The sequence below is a fragment of the Molothrus ater genome, chromosome 1 (assembly GCF_012460135.2).
Source record: "Molothrus ater isolate BHLD 08-10-18 breed brown headed cowbird chromosome 1, BPBGC_Mater_1.1, whole genome shotgun sequence".
Classification (NCBI taxonomy): Eukaryota; Metazoa; Chordata; class Aves; order Passeriformes; family Icteridae; genus Molothrus; species Molothrus ater.
In genome coordinates, this window is record NC_050478.2 from 138,499,121 (window position 1) to 138,523,003 (window position 23,883).

At 32.9% G+C, this 23,883-nt stretch overlaps 1 protein-coding gene across 1 annotated transcript in view; it reads left to right on the top strand.

Annotated features, from left to right (window-relative positions):
* Nucleotides 1-23,883, top strand: part of CSMD3 (CUB and Sushi multiple domains 3) — a 595,264-nt gene that overhangs the window by 244,318 nt on the left and 327,063 nt on the right. Inside the window, exons 8-11 of the mRNA XM_036400790.2 lie at nt 4,394-4,471; nt 9,109-9,196; nt 19,884-20,008; nt 22,262-22,383. Of these exons, the coding sequence (XP_036256683.1) occupies nt 4,394-4,471; nt 9,109-9,196; nt 19,884-20,008; nt 22,262-22,383 (413 nt within the window). The remainder of the gene's footprint in view (nt 1-4,393; nt 4,472-9,108; nt 9,197-19,883; nt 20,009-22,261; nt 22,384-23,883) is intronic.

A 23,883-nucleotide genomic window follows, 5' to 3' on the forward strand; every position in this document is an offset into this window, starting at 1 on the left:
AAGAGGGGAAGGGCTGTTTCCATTGTTCTGTATATTTGAAATAATGCAACCTGAGCGCCTGCTTTGCATAGAACAGTGGTGTTTTAGTACTCAGCATTTGAAATATTGTTTATATTTGATTTGAAAATTTACAAAATATAGAAAGGACAAGTTGGATACTTCTGTTACATAATTGCTGTTGCACAACCAAAACAAAGATGTGAACTTGTCAGTTGACAGTGTTTTAAATAAATGTCCTTCACATGGCTGTATTACCCTGATGCTTCCATATTGTACGAGCAAATTTTCCTTCCTGAATTTTTTTCTCATTTGGCCCTCAGGACACACTTTTTCAATGAAGCTGGAACTGTGTCAACTGAACAATCTTAATTCAAAATGAATTTTGTTTCTAGTGTTTGAGAGCTTGCTGTACTTTAGGTTGTTATTAAAAATTTACATCTAAGTGGGTTTTTTTTATGATATCTATGCTTAAAAGTCCTTTACTTGAGGCCCTTTTTTAATGCAGTGCCTATCCTGAAGTATAAAATGCTGGAATTGTCACTTAGTCCTCTCTTACAGGACTTACAACTGTTTGTATGTAGCATGCCTGCATATATTGCATACATGCACATAAGACTTTGGATAAATGTACATAATTACACAGCCTTTTTATTAAAGAAAAGGAAAAAGGCATTATTTTAGTCTTTATGTGTGCCTAAAATTTTGCCTGTAAGTATTAGAATCTTCATTGTCTTACACAAGAGACTATTTTGGTGAAAAACTTCAAGAAAATATTTCGGAACACGTTTCACTTTATATTGGCTGCTTGAAAAGTGTACATGTCTCTGGTCTGTCTATTGACTGAATATTAGCTCACAAATCTGTAATGAAAAAATTCTTACCTTTATTACTGGCACTTCTCTCCTTCATAAAGCATTCAGATCCATTTTCCTTCTTTACAGAAAATATTGCGCCTTCTAACTTTAGAAAAAGTTACAGAGAAAGAGTGAGACGGAGATAAAGGTAGAGCTGTTCAGTCTGAAGAAGTAAGGGCTTTGTGGGGACTTTGGAGCACCTTCAATTTTCATAAAGAGGATCTACAAGAAAGCTCTAGAGGGAGTTCTTACATAGGCAGGTAGTGATAGGACAAGGAGGGTTGGCTTTAAGGTCAAGGAGGGTAGGTTTAGATTAGATATTAAGTTCTTTACCTTGAGGGTGGTGAGGTACTAGAACAGGTACTTGGTACTAGATGATCCTTAGATCCCTTCCAACCCAAACCATTCTATAATTCTATAATAATAATAATTCTGTATCTGTATTAAAGTGACTTGAATGAGGAAAAAAGCATGAGCGTGAGCAGAAATGCCAAGGTGGATGCCTAAATTATTTTCAGGGTTTTGACATAATCTCTGATTTGGTTTCACAGAGTTCTGATGCTATTCTTTATGTTTCATCCGGTCACATGATCAAAAATAGATTTAGGATTGTCAGAGATTTATTCACATAGGAGATGTGCGCCAGCGTTCCTTCTTCAAAAATAAGCAATAGAAATAAACAAACCCGCTGTCTTTATAAATTTAAAGCCAACCAACCAACCAACCTAGAAGCCATATGTATTTAAAGTATCATTAAAAAAAAATTAAGCCTCTCCTTGTATCATAACACTGGAAAGATGGTTATGTCATATAGGTTTTTATAAATTTAGATTATTTTTAGAATATACTTTTGTCTTATCACTACCTTCCTATTATATTTGCATGTCTCCACAGGAGTATCCTACTTCGTTGGTGTAATTTATTTTCATAGCACTTGGCTGTTCAAATATATGAGAACATACTAATCTGACAGTATTTAAACATTTGTTCTGTTGTTACTTCTGAACACTTTTTCTTGAGATAAATGGGCATATAAACTCATTTTATGCAAAAATAGGTATTTAAAGACCAGGTTAACTGATCTCTTAAAGTGCATGTTTTTCTTTGTGGATGGGCTTAGATGTGTACAACTACACAGTTTATTGTCGTGAATCCATCCTCTGAGACTTTTGAAAAGTGAAATCCACTTTCAATACTTACTGTCATGTGTTTGACATGCAAAAGAATGCTTATTTTGGCAAGTATAAAATAATCTATTTATTGGGTAGGAGATTTTTTTGTGATGGTGGGGTTATGTTTATGTATGTTCATGCATTTGCAGCCCAACACATAGTTTAGAATCAGCATGTTTACCATATAAATTTCTATAACTACTCCTTCACAATGTATTCAGACACTACTGTTCAGTAAATCAACATACAAACCCCAATTAAGAGTAAAATTCTTCCCTTGTAAACATGCTTTAGAGAACTGGAATTGCTTGCTTTCCTAGTGGTATTAAATAGTCTTGGCAAAGTGATTTTTTGAATCAATCAAAAAATCTTTGATTGATTTCACTGTGGTCTCCAAGACACTCTTTTAACTATTTGCAGTTCCACCTTAGATTTTGTGAACTCTTTTTTGTACATAAACTAGGGATATGCTATCTACATGTTTCAGAATGAGTAGAAACAAATGAAAAAAAGAAATGCAGGACAGTCTTCCTTTGTTAGTGTGTTGTTTTGATGACTTCTGAAAATAAAGGACAAACATATCTCTAATGAGAACATATCTATGAGACATGCTCATTCCAGCATATGATATCATATATTCAAGACCACTCCCATCTTGCTTAGGTGCTGGAAGAATAACTAAGCCTATCTTCTTATTCACGAGGAGTTATTTTAAACTGATCCTTGCAGAAAGCCAAAAGAGATTTAAAGCTATAGTCCAACATTCCTATTTACATAGAAATAACATGTTAGAAAGCTCAGACCATGATGAGAGAGCATTGCTGTTATTGCAGTATTGCTCTGTAGTGTGAAAGTAGAGTTCTTCAGTCTATGATTTCTCCTGAGGATAGAATTACTTACGGACTTCAGGTAATTTGGAGAGGGGGAGGGCCTTCTCGTATTAAGAGTAAAAAAATCCCAAAATCAAGTACTTTGTGTTAACATATATGTTTTACTTCTGCAAATAATGTATTTCCCAGAACCATTATCAATGTTTATATGTTACATTATAATAACACAGAAGTAAATTTACATTTTGCCTTTTGAGATATTGTTGTTTCTGTATTTATAAGAAAATTTGGTCTCTTCAATCAAAGGTATAAAAATATTTATTAACACATCCTGTATCTATCCTATAAATTGTCTTTCCTAGTAAAATGCTCTTTCTTCTGAATCTTGTTCTTCTCTTGTGCTTAGTAATGATATTTTTATTCATAAAAAGATATCAATAATGTTTTGCTACAGTAGTATTTATACCTAATGTAAAGGTTCTTTGACTATCCATTCATTTTCTCTAGGAAGTAATGGGTATAAAAAATTACTTGATGAAGTACAGTGTATCTACTTAGGCTAAGTTCTCCTAGATGCAGCTCCTTTAATTTATGCTGTCTTCATAAGCAGAAATTGCTTGTAGCCAAGATAAAACATCTTCTATATAGTTTTTTAAAAAATATATAGTGGCTATAAGGCCACTTAAGTATATTGTACATAAAGTCAACTTAAAATTTAAAATTTTTAAGCAGGTCCATTTTAATTTATAAGTCACTGCTTACAGGCCAAGACTATTAGAGATGAGGCACTTAGCTTAATGACTGAAAAGGAAAGTTTCTTATAGAGTATTTGCTTATTCTTGCTTAATTTTTTTATATATGTTAAGTTTTGGGTTTATTCTCTTTTTATTAGTTGTTTTCTTTCAAAGATATATTGAGGCCACAGGGTTTGCCTGGATTAATTGTTTATATCATAAAGCCAGCCCACAAGAAGGACTTTGACAGAAACAGATGAGCTCTGGGCTTAATGGAGAGGTGGGAGACAGCTATCTACCACATCAAATTTTGCAAATAACAATTTTCAAGCTAGAAAGAAGACCAGATGCAGAACCAACAGCAGAATACTATATTTTATTTTATTTTCTACATTCAAATACCTTTTTTCTTCCTTTGTCTTTTTTTTCTCACCACAGAAGAAACAGCTATTTTTAGAGCAAACATAATTTTAATTCTTATCATTTTCCAAGTTCCATAAATGTGTGACAATGTTTTACACAATTATGTGGTGCATGGAAATAAGCACTTCTAGCCATATTTTTTTTTATTATTTATTCAGGAGAAAAAATATGTTGCAAATACCATTTCTTTCCTTTGTCAGGTATACAAACTGGTCTCAATATTTTTTTTTTGGTAAATTGTTTCACACCAAAGGTGCAAAATCTGAACTTGTGAGGTAGCCAGTACTCAAATTTGTATATACTTCCATTATAAAATTTGTCAAATGAAATATTTTAGATTGTATTGCCTGATACATGTTTTTGTTTTTGTTTTTAACTAGTGAAAAAGGCCATAGATTTTAAATCTAGAGGATTTAAATTGTTTCCAGGGAAAGACAACAGCAACAAGTTTTCTATCTGTGAGTGTACTCCTTTTTGTTACTTTTTTCTAGTGCAAGAGTGAAGTTTGTGGTGTGCTGTTTGTGTGTAATTATTTATGTATTCTGATAATAGAACTGGTCTCTCCAGTCTGCATGGTGGATTTTTAAGTTTGGTTCTATACCAAAGACAGCCTTTCTATAAATCTGGCATTGTATAAAGACACGTTATTTTGTCAATAATTTTGCAGTAAATTTACAGTATTTGAAAGGAAACAAATATTCAGCCTTCTATGTGTCAGCAGTAAATTTAGTTCTAAGAGATCAGTTTTTTAAATTGAACATTAGAAGTAGCATCAAATGCTGTGCAAACTATAGCATATCCTCATTTACAAGTGCACAACCACATATAAGGTCACTAAGTTTGCACATATAAGGTCATTAAGTTTGACATTTTAACTGATTAACTAGGCGTAGCTTTAAAAATTCTGGAGATGCTTGGTGCCTTCAATTTTAGTTACACAAATTAGAAACTCAAAGTGCTTGATATCTCAGTGGACCAAGTCCTGATTAAATCACAAGGAGTCAGGCAACTTTCTAGCACAAATTTACCAGGGGTGTCTCTAAATGTATTGAAAGGATACTTTTGAAAAAGAATGTGCCATTTTTATAGAGGCCTTTTTGGAATAGAACCACATTTTAAATATTTAAAAGTAAATAAAATGGACTGAATGTTTAGCATATGTTGGATTATACTACATTTCATTACTCTTCACAGGACTGAAATTATTTGCTTTTGAAGCTCACTAGGTTGGACTTGTTTGAATTAATTATTTGTTTAAAGTATCTGTGATGAATTCAGTTTACAGAACTTAGCAGCATTAGCATATGTTTTTATTTTCAGTGTTAGATTTTGAACTGTCAAGGTATTATTTTTTTAGACAAAGATATCTCCAAGTACCATGACCCTTTAGCATTCAACAAGTCAGAAAAATAAAGCAAAACACACTTCTGTTCAATTTTTGTAATGTCATGTATTGCCATATTCAACTTCTCTTTAAACTGCATCACCTAAATAGTTCTGTAAGACATTTCTGGTTTACTTGAAACTTTGTATCAAGATATTTAAAAACAAATATTCTTTTTATACCTTTTGGGTGAATGGAAAACAGACTGATTATGCAGAAGAAGTAACAGTAAGATAATTACAGTAGTGTTTATAAAGTACATCATTGAGGTCTCTGCCTAATGGCCCATCTGTGATTCTGTAGTTATAAATAATAATACAATAATAATACAATGGATGACAAAATATATTATTTTGCACTAATCATTACATTTTCTACTATATAAACTTTTATAGGAATTTCATATTTATAATGAAGTACCAGATACTCATGATATCCAAAGTTGATTGCTATGAAATTAGTGATGAATTTTATCAACGTATTTTTGAAGTCTTTAGATAATTTGTTATCATATTCTATATGAAGCTGGAAACTTCTTTATCTTTTTAGTTATTGATTATGCAGAATAGATTATATATATGAGTCAATAATAAGTGAAGGTGAAAACCTGGGTGATTTGTACCTTTAGCGATGGTAATCTTGTCATAAATAGATAACTCAGGTTTTATATTATAGTTTAGCATTTGATTCTCTAGTCATTTTGGTAGCTGAGAATGTTGAAGAAATAGTATTTCATAAGAAGTTTATGTATTTGGCTGTTGACAAGATAATTTTCTCAGTGTGCCCTCAGCTGGGTCTAGTGTGATTGTAGTACAATGGCAGATAGGGTCCTTTGAGAAAAACATTAACCAACATTCAACTGTTAGTGAAAATAAGGATAAGTGAAGAGCTGTTTTAGATTATACCTCTTATTAGTAATGTCTTTAGAAATTTTTTTTGTCTAGCATTCTCATCTGTATGTCCTTTCATCATTTTACACATTTTTTGGGTTTTATTTAATGTATCAGTCGAATAACATTCAATAGTAATGCACAGATGATTTTCACAGAGTAAAGCCAGAAGATATTTGATATGATGATACACTTTGAAACAAGTAGGCATCAGCTTCAGTTTAGAAGTGTTAACACTGACAAATTAATAATTGGTGGATCTAATTCAATCTGGATTTGAACTGTGGATTTCTTGATACCAGTTTCATGACCAGATCATGAATGAATGCTTTTCCTAGATGCATTTAATTTACTACAGGAAACCCTTTAATTACTTATTGTGCACAAGCATCTGAGGTGTAAAACAAAAATATATAGACAGATATCTGTGGAATTACATAGGGCTGTAGACTGAAAAGTCAGGCATTATGTCTATCAATACAAAAATCCTAAACTGTGAAATTACTTTTCATTAGGCACTTTACAGAAACCAGAATGGCTTTAAGATTGTGTAAATGTATTTTGGAATTGGGATCAAATTAGAAATTAATATCTACCTATAAAATTTTTCTCTGTATTATGCCTTTTTAAAATTAATTTAATTATTTCATAGACTTTCTTTAACATAAGCCTTTATATTTTTGTTTATGACTATTGATAATTCCATATATTCTCATTTAAAATTATATCCTGTAGAATGTTTCTAGGAATAAAACTTTATACAGAAAGTGTCAAAAACCAATAGGATTTTCAAGCTTCCATTTCTGGTAGAAATCAAAGTGTATAATAGTTCTTGTGTCTTGCAATCTGGCAGAATATTCTTTTTTATATGAATATTTGCTCTATTACCTGTGTATGGGGAAAAATTATGTATAAAAATAAAAGAATTATTTGAAATATTAAAACATGAACTATGATAAATAGAGATAATATTGTTCAGACACTATTTTTTACAGTAAAAATTTCTTCTGTATGCATTGATTTACAATGCATGGCCAAATGGCACTGTTATAATTTCTATAATATTATCAGACATCATGAATAATTTTTAAATTATAGTTTTAATATATATTTAATGTCAGAAAAGTTTGAATGTCTTCTATTTAAATGCAGGGCTACTTTTGATGATTCTGAGTTTCTCACATCTCATAATGAAGCCTCCAATATTTCAAAGAGAGTGTTGAATTCTAAATGCTTATCCAACAAGATGGCTTTGACTGCTTTCCATGCAGTCTATGGAATGGTAGCTGTCAAATATATATACATATTATATATATATATATATATATATATATATATATATATGTATTTCAACACTAGCATGAATTTGGGTTTCTATATCTAATATGCTTTCATCGCATGTACATCTAATATCCTACATATTGGAGGAGGAAAAGACTGAAATCTGAAACCAGGATGGAAGGCTCCTTCTGGCCCAAAAGTCCCCTGAACACAGAAATGCAGAGATTGCCTTGCAGTGTTTTTAAAGCAACCTTTGACATGTTACAGGTGTCTTGGGACAGAGGAGAGTAAATACTGTGGTTCCAGCTGACAAGCACTGAGCTTGACAGGTTTTTTGAGCAGTGTGCTGTGTTGAGATGTTTTCTGCTTAAGCCTGTACAACATTTGCCTTTGGCCTTTGTCTTCCTCAGGGGTACCAAACCAATTCTTCCCTTTCTGTGTGTATAAGAAGACAAATTTCAAGGAAGAGAAACACCCAAGGATTCTGAATTATATTTCTCTTCATTAAAAGCTGAAAGTTAATGAACAGCCTTTAAAATTATAGTTAGAATCCACTTTTTTTAAAAGTATAGTTAGAATCTACTTCTTTTTTTTTTTTTAATCCAACAGTGTGGTTACCCTAATTATATGCAAACCTTTTCTTTAAAGGGAAGTAAAATTCTGATACTGCAAATCCATTGGGCTGGTTCACCAGTAATAAAGATTAATAAAGGTTAAAATATTTCCCTGCTTAATACAAATTACTTGGCCTCATGTCAACTTTTTTTTTTTAATATTTTTCTGTCAAGCCATGAATTTATCAAGTAATATCAGACTAGCATCCTTTGCTAATTTTCCGCTTTTGTGAATAGGTGGTTGAATATGCTGAGATATGACTGGATTGTTACATACAAATTTCTGGAAAAATACAGAGAATGGTTCACAGGAAATTTCTGTCTGAAGATCCATTTTAGTTAATAGTAAGATAAATGTATGCAAATCAAACTGGCACTTTGAGTTTACCTTCAGATCACCATATTTTGGGTATATATCCATTTTCAATGCTGATTAAGGACAATTCTCTCAGCAGGAATTTATGCAGTCAAGTTTTATTACAATTCAGGGAGAACATGTCAGCTCTTAGTGGAGATGACATTTATTAGCGTATGTTCAGAATAAAATCTTACAGCCCTAAACCTGATGAACATTCCTTTAAATGTTAATTTTTCTAAAAAAATAATAATATTTCCATATGAATTCAATAATATTGCAAACAAAAAATATCTGATTAATACATCTGATAAAAAACTTGTGGGTTTTTCTTTGGAAAATAACCCAGAAAATACGTGCTTTGCTAATTATAGGGAGGACAAACTTATGTATAGAGTTTATATGGGTGATCATATTCTGTAGATAATCTGTTTTAAAAGACCTAAAAGGAAAAGGATATACTCTCATATTTGTTAATTGCTTGCCTCTGTATTTTCTAAAAGCTTTGTTTCTTTATCTATTTTTTGTTTATTTTATTTTGTTGTTGTTTGTTTTTGTTTTTTTTTTCCAGTAAATGAGGGAGGTATTAAACAGGCGTCCAATTTGTGTCCAGATCCTGGAGAACCAGAAAATGGAAAACGGATAGGCTCAGATTTTAGGTAAAATATAAGTTCTACCATTGTATCATTTCTCTAACACTGAACTTGCAAAATGAATATGTTGAAAATGTATTGTGTTGCTGACTACTTTTTCAAAACTGCCCTTCTTAGTAAAAAGTGCACTATAATTCTGTATAAAATTATGTAATGCAATATAGCATGTACCTTTTTTGCAAATAGATAAAATACCTGCCTAGGAGAGATCATATATCTCTGAAAATCTGAAAAAAATAGGATTGACGGTAAGTTTAGGTTATTTTCTCCTGTAAATACTGTGTAAGATTTATAAATATTGAGCATACATGTTGTACAAGAGGGTTTTGCAAAGGACAAAGTAAAACTGAATACAACACAAGAAAAACAATAAAATCTCAGAGAGAAATTTCAGATCTTACAGAAATATTCATTCAGTCTAATAGAGAAATTACAGTCCTTACAGTATGTTTTTCATGAACCCAGAAATTCTATATATGCAAATGTATTTCCCTAGTAGTCCTCACATTGGCCTAGAACTCTTAACACAGACCATTTTTTTAATTATTTTTTCTTCTATTCACAGCTATCTTTCAAATTCCTTATCTTGTAAGATAAAAAAGGCTTTCAGTACTCTTCCAAAATATTCTATGTTGTTTTATCAGTTAACTTGACTCCTAATTCCAGTATCACCACTGGTTGATGAGTAGAGACACACATAATGAATTTTTAAGAATGTTTTGGATTAATTTTAATCTCTTTTCTGAATTTCTGATTTTTTTCCTTTTCAATTGTTGAACATTTATTTAAAAGGGTTAACATGCATATTATTTTCTATTTGACATACACAGACACTTCAGACTGTATAAAAAAAATCTGTGTTCTTGTTTTGCATCATATGCTAATTTCACATTATGTTTACAAAACGTGAAACACCTCAATGATGAAAGAAAAAAGAAAGAAGTAGAAGGCTGATAATTTTTAAATTAATTGGTTTTGATACATTCAACTTTGTTTTCTATATATTTTGTATTGTACATATCACACAGCACACTTCTAAGCATTTGAGAGAACTCAGAGTAATCTGAATGTACAAAGATTTTACAAAATTATGATTTTTCATTCTTTTACATAACTTCTTGTTCCTTTTTGTGTGTGTGGTTTTTTTCTCCTTCTAATCAAGCAGAAGACAGGACTGAAAATTGCATCCTAAGTAAATGTGCTAGCTAGCAAACAGTTATTACAATTTCTTAATTTTTCATGTCTCCCTATTTCTATAGTTTTGAGAAAAGCAAAAGCTCAATGTGCATCTGAGAAAGCTTTATAACTAATTTTATAAAAATGCAATTTCTAATGTTGGCTTTCAAAATAAAAAGTTTATATTTTCAGAGAAATAAAAAAAATGGCTGTATTTAACCATAACACTTTCTAGAATCATTACTTTGGATGGTATTTTGTATTTTAACTTCAAAAATATGGCTTGAGAGCAACAGCATTTGACAGACAACCTGCCAGTTCTTTTCTAGTGTTAGCTCTGCAAGGGATCATGAAAAGACCTACTTACAAAAATTATTCTAGTTAAACTTATGTGAGGGCAGTATCTTGAAAAAGATATGATGATGATCATGCCCTCATCTTTCTTTTTAGAGCAAAATGTTAGGATTTCAGTTAGCATTATTTTTAACTGCATACTGGGATGGTGTATCAGGCTTTCCTATTTCAAATGCATTGATGAGAAAATGGAAGGAAAAGGCATTCAAATTACTGAACAATAGTATAAGAGATCTACAAGTACCAGCATCAATATCTTTTCCAGTGTTTCTTTTCCCTAATTTCTCATTAATCTTGGTGACATTTTTTTTTATCTTAGAAAAGAAATCCCCCAATAATCTTTATTAATTTATACTTGTAAAAAACAGCACTGGTGCATATTAGTAAAACATGCATTTAGCTCGGATTGAAAACTTCATACATTGATAAAGGTCTTACAGGGAACAAAAGCAGACTAAAAATTTTCAGCAGATTTAATAAAATGCCTGTTTAAATTAGCCTGGTTTCAATTCCTGACATTATGATAATGGTGGTTCAATTGCTTCATAGGCTTCCAAAGTAAGAATTTTACAAATTATTGTTGTTACATTTACTTAAAAACATCTAGTACCATGGAAAATAGTTTTCATTCTGGCCTATACCTGGCAGCTAGATAAATAGCACACTTTCACCTTTTCCTTCCTGAAGTCACTCTCTCTGTAGTGAAGGACATCTCTTTAATTTAAGCTTGACTCTTTTTTCCTTTCTGAAAAGAAAGTACAATTCCAGTTACAATGCCTTCATTTGAAAACACAGTATTTTGAAGAAGGGTTTAGATCTATCTCTACTAAGATCAATCAAAATTTGATTTCTGTACAATTTAATATATTTTAGGGAAGAGCATGCTCTTCTCACATCTCCTTAGCTTTCTTTAAATGTGAAGGTGTAGGTTTGGAAGCATTGTATTGCAGTTTTACTTCTGTTCTGATTACAAACACTACCTGCTCTCAGCACATTAATTTCGTCTTACATGGTTCTTACACAGATTTACAAAATCTCTAATTCAAGCTCTTAAACAAACTGGAGCATTCCATGACATTATTTGTGGGCTGTAATTCCATGTGTATTCTTTTGGATATTTCTTCTAACGTTAAAATTCCCCATGTCTGTATTTTGGGGTATTAAAGGCATTGTTTCTGATGCTAGATGCATATTTGAGCATAAGAGGTTTTGCATGTTCAAATAAAGTCAAGAAGACTTACTTATAGCTGCCAGCTTTTCCTGTATTGAAAAAAAAATTCTACTTCAGAAAGAAAACTACCCATCCATTCCTAGGAGTTTCTTAAAATTTCAGACACAGTAGTGATTATTCAGCTAGAATTTACAATTTTACTTTACTTGTCAACCAATGAAATAAATCTTTTTACATCTAATAATAAATCTTTCTCACCTGTCCAGTTTTAGAATGAATGCCACTATGTAAAAATATAAGATGTAATAGATCAAATAGATAAAAGTTTTGTTTCTATTTTTCTTTATTTCTAGTGGAATAAACCTATCCATATTCATATCCTGAATTATCCTTGAACAGGTGTTTTTTGTGAGGCATACACGTTCTTTCACCACCATCTCAAAGTTCTGTCTTCATGGCATGAATTAACAAGCCCATCTCTATCCCTCTACCTCTGTAGTGTGGTCCCACTAGGATTTAAAGATTTAAAGAATTCTGATCAAACCTGTATCACAACAAATAGTAACTATTGTTGGACAAAAATGCTGATATAGTCTTAAAACTCTATATTCTACTGTCCGAAGGAAGAATGTGAAGTTTATGATAAGGAGTTTATGATAACAAGTCCATGTAAGTCACCAGAAGGTTGACTTACAGTATAACTAATGATAATATCTTCTTTCATTTTATATAATAAATTAATTTGCAGTTCTTTTCTTTGGAAGAATGAAATTCAGTATTAATTAACTAGATTGACTAGAAGTTTCACACTTGATTTTTCTTAAATCTTCTCTGAATCACCTATCCTTGTCTGCAGATATGCAAGGTGAGCTTCTAGACTTGGAAACTTGAAGCCAAATATCCTAAAAATGAACCAGACTCGGTTTGCAGCTTGAGATATGAGGCTAGTTTATGGGGGATCTGTGCACCTATCACTTTTTAACAGTTAAGTGGATCCTTTGTCAAGAACAAGTGTCTGACAGTACAAGCTTTGCAAGAAAAGATTACACTTTTTTTTTAAAGGAGCCTTACCAATGACTTCCATAGTGTCAGGAAATTCTCTGAAACTGAAATTTAGTCATCAGTTTAGTCTTTTGCAGCACACAGTAAGGATTTTTCTTGATCAGAAATTTGGAAGATTTAGCTATTCTAACATTTTATCATGGAATCCTAGCATTTTGCAGTAATATTTCCATGTACAAACTTATCTGTGAAGATGTTCCTATGGATGTTCTTGAGAGAGATGCTGTGACAACTTAGATCTCATACTGTGACTCAAAGACAATAGTAGAACCTATCTGTAGCTCGCACATAAAAAAAATATGGATCAGCAGTGTGTAGAAAGTTGCAAGGCTAAAAAAAAATCACTGTTCATAATCTTGAAAATTTATGTCTTTACTTTCTTTTGCTGCAGACAGAAGAAATAATATATGTGTTGATTGTTTCTTTATGCTAGGATTAAAATATACGATACTGCTAAATTTACAATTTCATAGAGATGGACTTTAAGAACTGATTAATTATTTCTGGCTGTACATTTTCTTCTATGGCTAAAAATCGTGTCTCTCTCAAATTTGTTCAGTTGCAGGCATAAACTGAACAGGTTAATAAATCATAAAGATGGTTTTGATTCCTTGCATAATTGATTATTTTTCAATAATAATTTTTAAAACTTGTCAAATAATGGAGAAGAATTATTACCCAAAATGAGGTACTTTGCCACAGAAATGCCAACTATTACAATAATACTATTCAGTATAAACTTCCTATGAAGTTCAAAATATTAAACTTTCTCTTTCTCATCCTTTAGAGGTCCTATAGTTCATTTTGGACTCCTTACTGCTTTTACTTTCTGCTGTTTAAAGAGAAATCACAAATTTGAGGAAATGATGAAAATTTTAAAAACAGATACAAACTTAAAATTTTGTCAGATTTGTATACTAACTCCCTTATTTGATATTTGTTTATACATTTTTCCTAATAAAAATATATCCAAAGTTCGGGGTTTTTATGAAAATGCAAACCTAATGGCAATCATGTTTTGTCTTATTAGAAACAGAAATTTGCAGATGAAGTTACTGAGAGACACTCAGGTCAAGCATTCATTTTTTGAGTTATGAACTGCTGTAGCACATTGTGTTATATAATGCAAAAGTTTTGCATTAATTCAGGACAAATTAAGCAGTTTATGTGAGTCATAGAAATATTGATTGGAAGGTCCTTCAGAAGGCATCCAGTCCATCCTCCTGCCCAATGCAGGACTAGTCAGATCAGCTCTGGCTTTGTTTAGATAATCCTGAAAACTCCCAGGATTAAAGATGTCACAAGAGTTTGTGTATGCTGTTCCAGCTCTGCTCTCCTTTATTGAAGGAAATTTCTTGTAAAGTAAAATCTGAATCTTCCAAATTGTCCCTTTTATATTATCTGGTACATTTAGAAAAGTTTGACTTCATTATCTTTGTAATGGCTCCTGAAATTGTTATGGTCTGCTATTAGATAGTACCTTAGCTTTTCCTTTGTCAGACTAATTAAACCTAGCTGCCTTAACATTTTATTGTCGGTCATATGCTTTAAGCCTCTGATTAATCTCCAAATTCTTGAGTTTTTACCAATACCTCTCTTGATGTGGGAGACAAAACATTGGGCTTAATATTGCAGATACAGCTTCACCAGCTGAGTAACAATTTCACTTGATCTGCTGCCACCACTTCTAGTATTGATAAGTATATAGTTTGTCTTATTCAGGATGAGAACATGTTCAATAGTGCAGAACATTGCACCTCTACTTGTTGAGTTTCATGAGGTTTCTGTTTGCCCAGTGCTGGACTGTGCCAGGCTTCTGGATTGAAGGTCTGATCTTCAGTGTGTCAGCTACTTTTCCTATGGGTCCACAAATTCTGTCTCCCCATCAAGACTGAGGATGAAAATATCAGGCAGCATCAGACCTTATGTTGATTTCCTAATGCTCAGATTATTACTGTCCACTAGCCGAATATGAAGAGATTGAATTCCTACTCTTTAAGCACAGCTGCCAGGCAGATTTTTATTATATATATCAATTCAGTGTGTATTTTGTCACCTCTCAAAACACACTGCTGTAAAAGTTGCTCTCAGAAACATTGTTGATGTTGAGCACTGTTGTACTGAGCACTGCTACATCTACCCCTGGGCTATGTAGCCAGTCATTTTGTCATAGAAGACAATCAAGTTGATCAAATATGACTCAGCTTTGGTAAATTTGTGTATGTGCTCTTATTTCCAGTTCATGCTTTACTAGAGCACATGTTCTTTCCAGAGATCAGTGTAAGATTCCTAGCATCTCCTTGCCCTTTTTAAAAGTTCATGTAATGTTAGCCTTTCTATGATCAGTCAGAACATCTCATTATAGTTTTTCATAGATGATACCCATCTTGCATAGACTCAGGGAGATTTTCCAGCAGCCTTTGGTGAAAGCTAACTGGCTATCTGGCCTTGAATACAGCTGCTTCCTTTTTCCTGTTGTTTCCAAGTATTGGCTGTCCCTCTTCTTTGCAAATTATGTTGGTACATACAGATACCCGGGAGCACATCTGCTGTAGAAATTGATGCAGAAAAGGCATTTCGAGCTTCTGCCTCTTCCATACTGGATTTCAGCACCACAAGATTGCTTCATCCATTTACAAATGAACCCACATTGTATATGAATTTGCTTTTGTGACTAATATACGCAAAGAAGCATTTTTGCTTTACCAGTGTGCCTTACTAGTCTTAGCTTTAGTTAGAGTCTCATTCAAAAGTCTAATTTAGTCACCAGGGACTACTAAATTAGTAGATCCAGTTCAGAAAGTTCGTTAATCATAAATGACCAGAAAATATGCTATAAATGATTCCTGTATTCTAAAGATTTTCTTTGATCATTAACTTTTCATCACTTTCAGTGTTAGCATACTGAATTCAATGGTCATTGACTGCATCCACAAACAATTTTTTAAATGAATATGTTCTGATTCTGAAATTTTATGAGATTTTCATTCTATCCTTGATATTTTTTTCTTTTTTTGGTGATGTATATCTATATTGTATACCGCAATGAACAGCTTCATAATTATATCATGCTTCTCTTGATATTTTCAAAGCAGAAATAGTCGTCTACTTTTAGGGGGCTTCATCTAGTAAGCAGTTTGGACAAAATGTAAGTCAGGACATGAATCTTCCTTATTTTTTCACACTATTTTTGGTCATTTGTTCCCACAATCTGTTTTCGGACTACTCTACCAGTTTTATCTAAAATAATGCCTGCCCACAGTTCAGAGGTTCCCCTAAAACCAGCTTCCACAATCTGATTTTCTCACTACACAATTTTTAGTTCTCTACCATACCAGAAGGCTGAGATCAGATCTCTCACATGTCCTCCTACAGTACCTCTGGATATGTAATAGATGTCATCAATTTTATCCTATCAAGGTTCTGTCTTTGTCCTATAACACAATCCTTCCATCACCTGAGATCCTGTCAAAGAAAAAGAAAACAGAAAATAAAAACTTTAAATGCTACTGAAATTGTTGCTATGTCACACACCACACAAACCCTCATCAAACTCTTGGCCTATCTTTTATTTCATTTTGTTTTAGAGCTAATAATTTTTTCCTGGTAATTTGCATGTCCTTTTTGAATCTTCATCATATTCACCTCATGGGCCTCATGCACCTGCCAATGGAGGGAAGTGACACCTTACCCTTTTGTACTCAAGTAATCAAACTGCTTTTAGAGAAAGATGAATTTCTACCTGAATAACTCTAGCTCACATATTAAAGGTATTGGAAAAATAATATTGTCATCAGAAACAAGAAGAATCTCTCCTTTGATCAATGTGTGAGTCATTCACTCAAGAGTTGGACTCCATGATCCTTGTGGATACCTTCCAACTCAGAATATTCCATGATTCTGTGATTCTCTGATACTAGAAAATTTGGGAAGAGTTGAAAGAATTTCCATTTTTAAGAGTGTATAGATAGATAATGGCAGCAAAATATTAAAAAATGGTAATCTTGACTTTGCTTTTAAGTTCCTGAGAGACACATTTTCTTAACATTTTCTTGACAAGCTCTCTATTATTGTCTTTTTTTAGTTGATCTTCCATAGGAACTAATCTCCTGCTCTTCCATTTTCTTTCTTAGACTGGTACTTTATCATCTGCTTATCTAATTGCCCTTAGTAAGTCTCACTCACACGGCATATATTTCACAGATTTTGTAAATTATCCAGTCCCACTCTGAGTCCAGTCATATGCTTATAGTCATATACTATTAAATATCAGTTTAATATCAAAACTAATTTGGACAAGTAAAGTGGACTTCATAATGTGAATATTATTTATACTTTTGTAGATTATAGAAGTAATTATCACGCTCATACAGTCTTCATAATTATTCAGACCTCTGGGATTTTTGCCTGTTACAGTTGTTTTTTTTAACCAAGAGTTTAATTTTATTTGTAAATGGTGTATTTTTATGCTCGGCATTTCCTCTTTAAATCCGTCCATGGATAGTTAAAGGAAATATATTACCATGTTACTTTTCTTAAAGTGTTCATTTTTTTTTCCTAATAAAAAAGACCCTCAGATTTTCTCAACATGACTTTCTGAAGCAGATGATTATGAAAATCTAATCTTAAGAAGGATATTCTTGTCTTCCCAATTGCTACCTTTTGAACTTTCCTAACCATATAGTCCCTGTAGCAGCTGTACATAATTTTTAAAATTAGTTATAGACAATCTTTGTGTTTCATAGTTTTGAAATATCCTCCAACTCTATGATCTGCCTGGTGGGTCTTTTTCCTCAGTCGCCTATAAAAGCCTTTTATCCTGACATTGCAAGGGCCTTTACATTATGTTTACTTTCTTTTTTTCAGTTTTTCAATTTTATATCTTCATTTTTGGTGGATTCTGCAGCTTTTCTTTATCCTATTCTTTCACAAATATTCTTACTCAAACAGGAGCTGTTTTGGAACCGTTTATAGAGCTGTTACCCACTGTTAAATCCTCCTTTTCTGAGATATCTGTTCAGGTGACTGTATCATCTTTCATGTCCTCATTTTCTTAGTATCTTTGTCTCTGTAAGGCCCAGGTACTTCCCAGATTTCATCAACTATTTTGGGCTAACACTGTTCTTTTTCACATATCTAACATTTCTAAGTCCCTTAAGTTAATTCTTGTTCTGATAAGTATCGATCTTCTTTAGTAGCTTTTTTCATCATAGATTCATAGATTACCTGAAAAAAGTTATTCTCTGGATTGTGTGCTCAGCCTTTTTATTTTTCTCTCTACCTTTGTGAATTGAAGAATTGCAACACTAAAATGGCCATCCGTCCATCCATCCATCCATCCATCCATCCATCCATCCATCCATCCATCCATCCATCCATCCATCCATCCATCCATCCAGGGTCAGATAACTACATGGCTTACAGTGTTATACAGGAAGGCTGCTATAACAAGCTCTTGGGGAGTTACTGCACATTTAATCTTAAAATACCGAGAGAACTGCATTCAGAGTGTAGCCAAGATCTTGTAAGTCATATGTGTGTATAAAGCATTTTACACTTTGCAGCCGTGACAGACAAGCCTTTAAAAACAGCAGGCTGAAATTATGAAGTTTGAGGTACTGATATCAGAGAAAGGCCTGATGTATTGGCTATTTTCAGCTATAATCAGGATTTGAAACCATAATGATATTTAAAGGAAAAGACTTATCTCAAGAATATACATTTATGTATTGATTTATTCAACTTTTCCAGACTGAACAGCCCTTTTCCCTCTTCCCACCTAGCCCCAATCCTCCTCTCAGAAAAACTTAACAACAATAACAGCAAACAAAACCAACCAACAAAAACAAACAAAAACCCAACCCAACAAACAAACAACAAAACAAAACAGACAACCAAAAACATTTTTCTGGACTTCTTGTTTTGTCCTGAGCTGTTTCCAGCACCGGATGTCAGCTTAATATGAGAAAGTATAAAACCTTTTCAAGCCAGCATTATAACTTTATAAATTATCACAGCTAAACACCTCCAAATATGTTTTTAGAACTCTTATATTTTCTTCCATTAATTTGAGAAACATATGCCAGTTAAATGAGCAAATCCTCACATTCTAGTAACTTTCATTTCTTGTAACTTATCTAGTAGATGTTACATTCAAAATCTTGTTACTGGCAAGAGTACAGAGACCACTTCTATTAAATTAAGACTTCACTGCAAGCTTAATTAAAATCTTAACCTACTAAACAAAATATAAAACAATGCTATAACTAGTATTCTTACAATAATACAAATTAATATAGTATACTTTTATTAATAATATACTACTTTTTAAATACAAGAAACATTATTAATATCTAGGCCCTTTTTCTCTGGTATTATGCTCCACCTTCATATGCCCTCCAGCTCAAAAGCTCTAGATTTCCTCAAGAATAATCAGGAGTGGAAGATCTTCACAGCATATTATTTATATCCTGAGGTCTTCACTGGGAGAAATAAAATGTTTATAATAGGAATTTCTCTTTCAGTCTTTCAGTTGACCTTTTGCCTTTTCTTATAGGTGATTCCCTTATATCGCTTTCCCATTCTTTTCTAGCTTCAATTAACATAACTACTTTTAGTTACACAATGTCTAGATTTGTCAAATTTTTACTGTATGGAGGTCTGAAGTTAGGTCAGAAAATAGTCACCTGACCTCCAAATTACTGTTAAAAGAGGTAAACCAGCTCCAGCCAAAGTAGGCCCAGGGAGGGCTGAACAGTGTGCACTATCAGGCTAGTACATAGCCTTCAGCATTTTACTATTGAAAGCAGAAATTTCTGGATTACATATTAGTATTGTTTGTAAAGACCATCATATCTAAAGGAATGGGAACAATGGACTGCTATCTATTTGTTAAAAAATGCTTCTTTTTCTGTCATTGTTTGATTTTAGCTTGGGAGCAACAGTACAGTTCTCCTGTGATGAAGATTATGTGCTACAAGGTTCCAAAAGCATCACCTGTCAGAGGATAGCTGAAGTTTTTGCTGCATGGAGTGATCATAGGCCTGTGTGTAAAGGTAAACAGAAATTCTTACTCTCACGGTCCTTATTCCATTTGGCATCTATCCCTTGTTTGATAGCCAATGCCTATTAAATTTTTTGTAAGTACCTGAAATTTTAATCCTAGTGTCCCCACTTTCTTAATAAAAAAAGATTCTCCTATGCTGTTTTGTTTAACATGAACTTTGTATTTCAGCATGCTTGCTTCAGCAGGCAACTTACATTATAAATTTTGCTTCATGAAGAGCTGACACAAACCTATCACACCCTAATTATTAGAACTTATCAAGATGGATATCAAAATTGCAGTGACTTAATATAAAACCAGTAATTCATGAAGCTTCCTCATTACACATTTTATAAGCAGATAAGAAATTCTTGAGTTTATAATAGGTAAGTAGTGGAGTAGCAAGTCTACACCTGGTTTTGACCCCAAGCAAATGGATAAAGGGCAAAAAATTCAGTGAAAGAAGAAAAGCACAAAAGAATTTTGCTGAAAATATTTGATGACCTAATACAGCAGCAAGTGGTATGATGAATGCCTGAATCCTGGAATGAAAGTGATAGTGTGTAGGTACAGCTCAGATATTAATATATAATGAAAATATTAATGTGCACAAATACACAGAAATTGTCCTAATCACAACAGGGTTTTTTTCCTGGATTTCAAACTTAAAGTACTGGAAACAAGTGTCTGTTAGGAATATTTAAAATCAGTATAAATAATAGACATTGTGTGTCAAAGACACAGATTTCATTCCACTGTAAACAACATGGTTACTTTGAGACCTTCACTATGAGGCTACACCAAGAAAAGGCAGCAAACAGAGCTCATAATTCTTCTGCAGCGCACAGGCAAAGGAGCTGTGCTTTACATCCCAACTCTGCCCCAAAGGATGGACTCACATGTTCAGATGGAGCAGCAAATGTTCTAGAACACTCACTGTTTTTTCCTCTCCTGACTTACTTCCCACATACAAGCTGCAAGAAGTCATACAATTTCTTATTAAATATATAGACAAAAATGCTTGGCATTAATGTTACTTGTGACCCTAATGTCTTCAGCAACTGATCCTAAATGAGGAGCCTTCCTCTCACCTCTGTACCCTCTACTTCTTTCCAAGCATCTGGTGTGACTTTGAACACGCTCATCACCAGAGTACTGCTTCTCTGAGGGTGGTGCAAAAGTGACATTCTTTCTAGAGAGTAATGTGAGTGAAGGAACAAGCCTTCATCCAACAGCAGCTGAATCCTGTGTTCAGTATTGATCAAATACATATGCTTTGTGGAAGTGCAATGCAACTCTCGGATTATTTCACTTATCTAAGTGTCAATTTGTTTTATTCAATTATGCAAGACAGTCTGTCAGAATATAGTGGAAGAAATAGTTCTTTAGCTTTTGCAGTTTATGTGGTGTCATAATAATCACTGGAGAAATAGGATAGGCTCATGTTTAGTTGAGGTTGCTTGTCTGTTTTACATCTTCATACAGGAAAAGTTAACCAGTAGGGCATTCAGCTAAGATCTGAATATCAAGGAAAGAACAATAAAAGTGTTATTGACTTCAACAGAATAGGAATTTAGTGCCTTGAAAGTGTCACTTGAAAGCACAAAGGACACAGTTTATATCCTTTGTATTATTCATGAAAGAGATGCAAGCTATGTAAATAAGAATATTTTTTTTACTGACATGCTATTGTGAATAACCACACAGACTTTGAATTGAAAATAAATACCCTTTGTAATCTTTAAAAATAGATAACACTGTTTTGTGTTAGTTTAACTTTTACAAGATTCATTTAAATTTTTCAGTGCTTTGGCCATTGATTCAATGGGTTGTACAGGGGTTATAGAAGAAAAAAATGCTGACATGCCATACACCAACACATATGCCAGTGATAAAAAACCCACCTATGCACAGTGATAAAGGTTTCTACTATTTAAATTTGTCTTTCAAGACATTAGTGAAGATGGAATAAGTTAGTCTTTGAAGAATTTTAAAAATAAATAGGGCAGATTCTGTTACTGTATTTACTGTTTTTCCTTAAAATACTTTCAACATTTTTTAAGATTATAAGTTTAGGCACAAGAGATCTATTTTATTTTGTCAGAATAGTTAAACATGAATGTTCTATTCTAAGAGGTGGTTCTGTTTTTGTTCAGTGGTATTTTAATTCCTCATACCTTGATTAGAGTAAGTTAGAGATCAGTTTATGAACCTGCTACATGTGTTTTCTATGTGAATTAAAAGGTGAACTTTCTTTTTGCAGTCAAAACTTGTGGATCCAATCTTCAGGGGCCTGGAGGCACTTTCACATCACCCAATTTTCCATTTCAATATGACAGCAATGCTCAATGTGTATGGGTCATCACAGCTATCAATACCAATAAGGTAAGTTTAATAGTCTGGCTTTTCTTAAAAAAAAAACCACAAAACAAACAAATCCCTCCCTCCACCTCTACCCCCCCCCCAACCCTAAACCAACCAAACAAAAGCACACATAGACCACAACACTTTTCACTAATACGATTTATCTCTACAGTCCAGGTTTTGTACTAGGTGCATTTCAGATATTTTTAAGAAATGTCTAACACCAGATGAGTATGGACAGATGTTAAAAACTCTTGTTTCCCCTAAGATAGTTTTAGTTTTTGTATGCCAAGTAGATACTCTCATGTTTTTTATGTCATTCTCTAACTTAATTCCCAGAAGCAACTATCCAATGGTATGAGGCAATTTCATGGGCCCAATAGTATTGTGTTACAAGTAGAAGAGCTACTTTGTGTATGCTTATATCATGTTTGGCCTTTGACTGTGGGAAAAATCACTGAAGTTCTTGAATTCACTTTCCCTTCGTGAGGAACTGTTTTGAAGATGTTTATTCTATTTTCTGAACCATTGTATAAAATCCCATGTGCTTTATACCTACACTTTAAAGCAAAAGTACTGAGAGTTCTGATAATGTCAAATGAGTCAAAGTAGAGCAATTAAGCTAAGTTATGACACCAGTTGTCTTTAATCTCAAGAACTAAACACCTGGCAGCAATGGCTATATTCTCTTTGCGGGTGTATAATTTTGCACGAACTGAGTGTAATGGACTTGTTTAGATGTAATAAAACATAAATTACCTGTGCAGCTCAGGAATGTTTTATAAAATACTATCATCATCTGTGTTTTCTGGTACAAGGATATATTTTACCTCTAAATTTTGTTTTATATTGCCATCTGCATCACACTCCATTAACTGCCAGACAGGCCTATAAGGCCCACTCCTTTGCACCTGAATTCATCAGAGGACTCAGTGAAAACCTGACTATTTTCAAAATTTCAAAAACCATTTAGCTACACTGGTGTATTTTTCACTCTAATTTTACAAAGTCCTGTGTGGAAGCCATCTTTATGTTCCACTTCAGTAAAAGAAAAAAGCGTATTTATACAACTGATTAGAATTTGATAATCAAAATTATAAATGTGTTTAGTGAGGAGGTCATTTGTTTGGTTGATCCTTGTTCTAGGGACTACTAATCAAATTTATCCAATTCATAGGTCATAAAAAAAGTGTGAAGAGTTCTTGAAAAATTATTCAGTCTCTGTTCCACAGATGGGCAAAAAGTTCAAAAGTAATATTTAAGATTTCTCATCTCAAAGAATTTTCCTATTTTTATTTCTTTAATTAAAAACTATTTGTGAGCAAGATGAAATCTGTATGCGTCTAGAATTTCTGAAAGTTTTGTCAAATGTGCCAGCTGAATTTAGTATCATACCATTTGAGGAAATGAAACACAGCTACCACACTTTGTACAAGTTCTCTAAATGGACTGAAAATCTTCAGTGAGCAGTTGAATGAACTTAAGACCCATTAGGCCATACTTTGCATATGGCCTAATGGG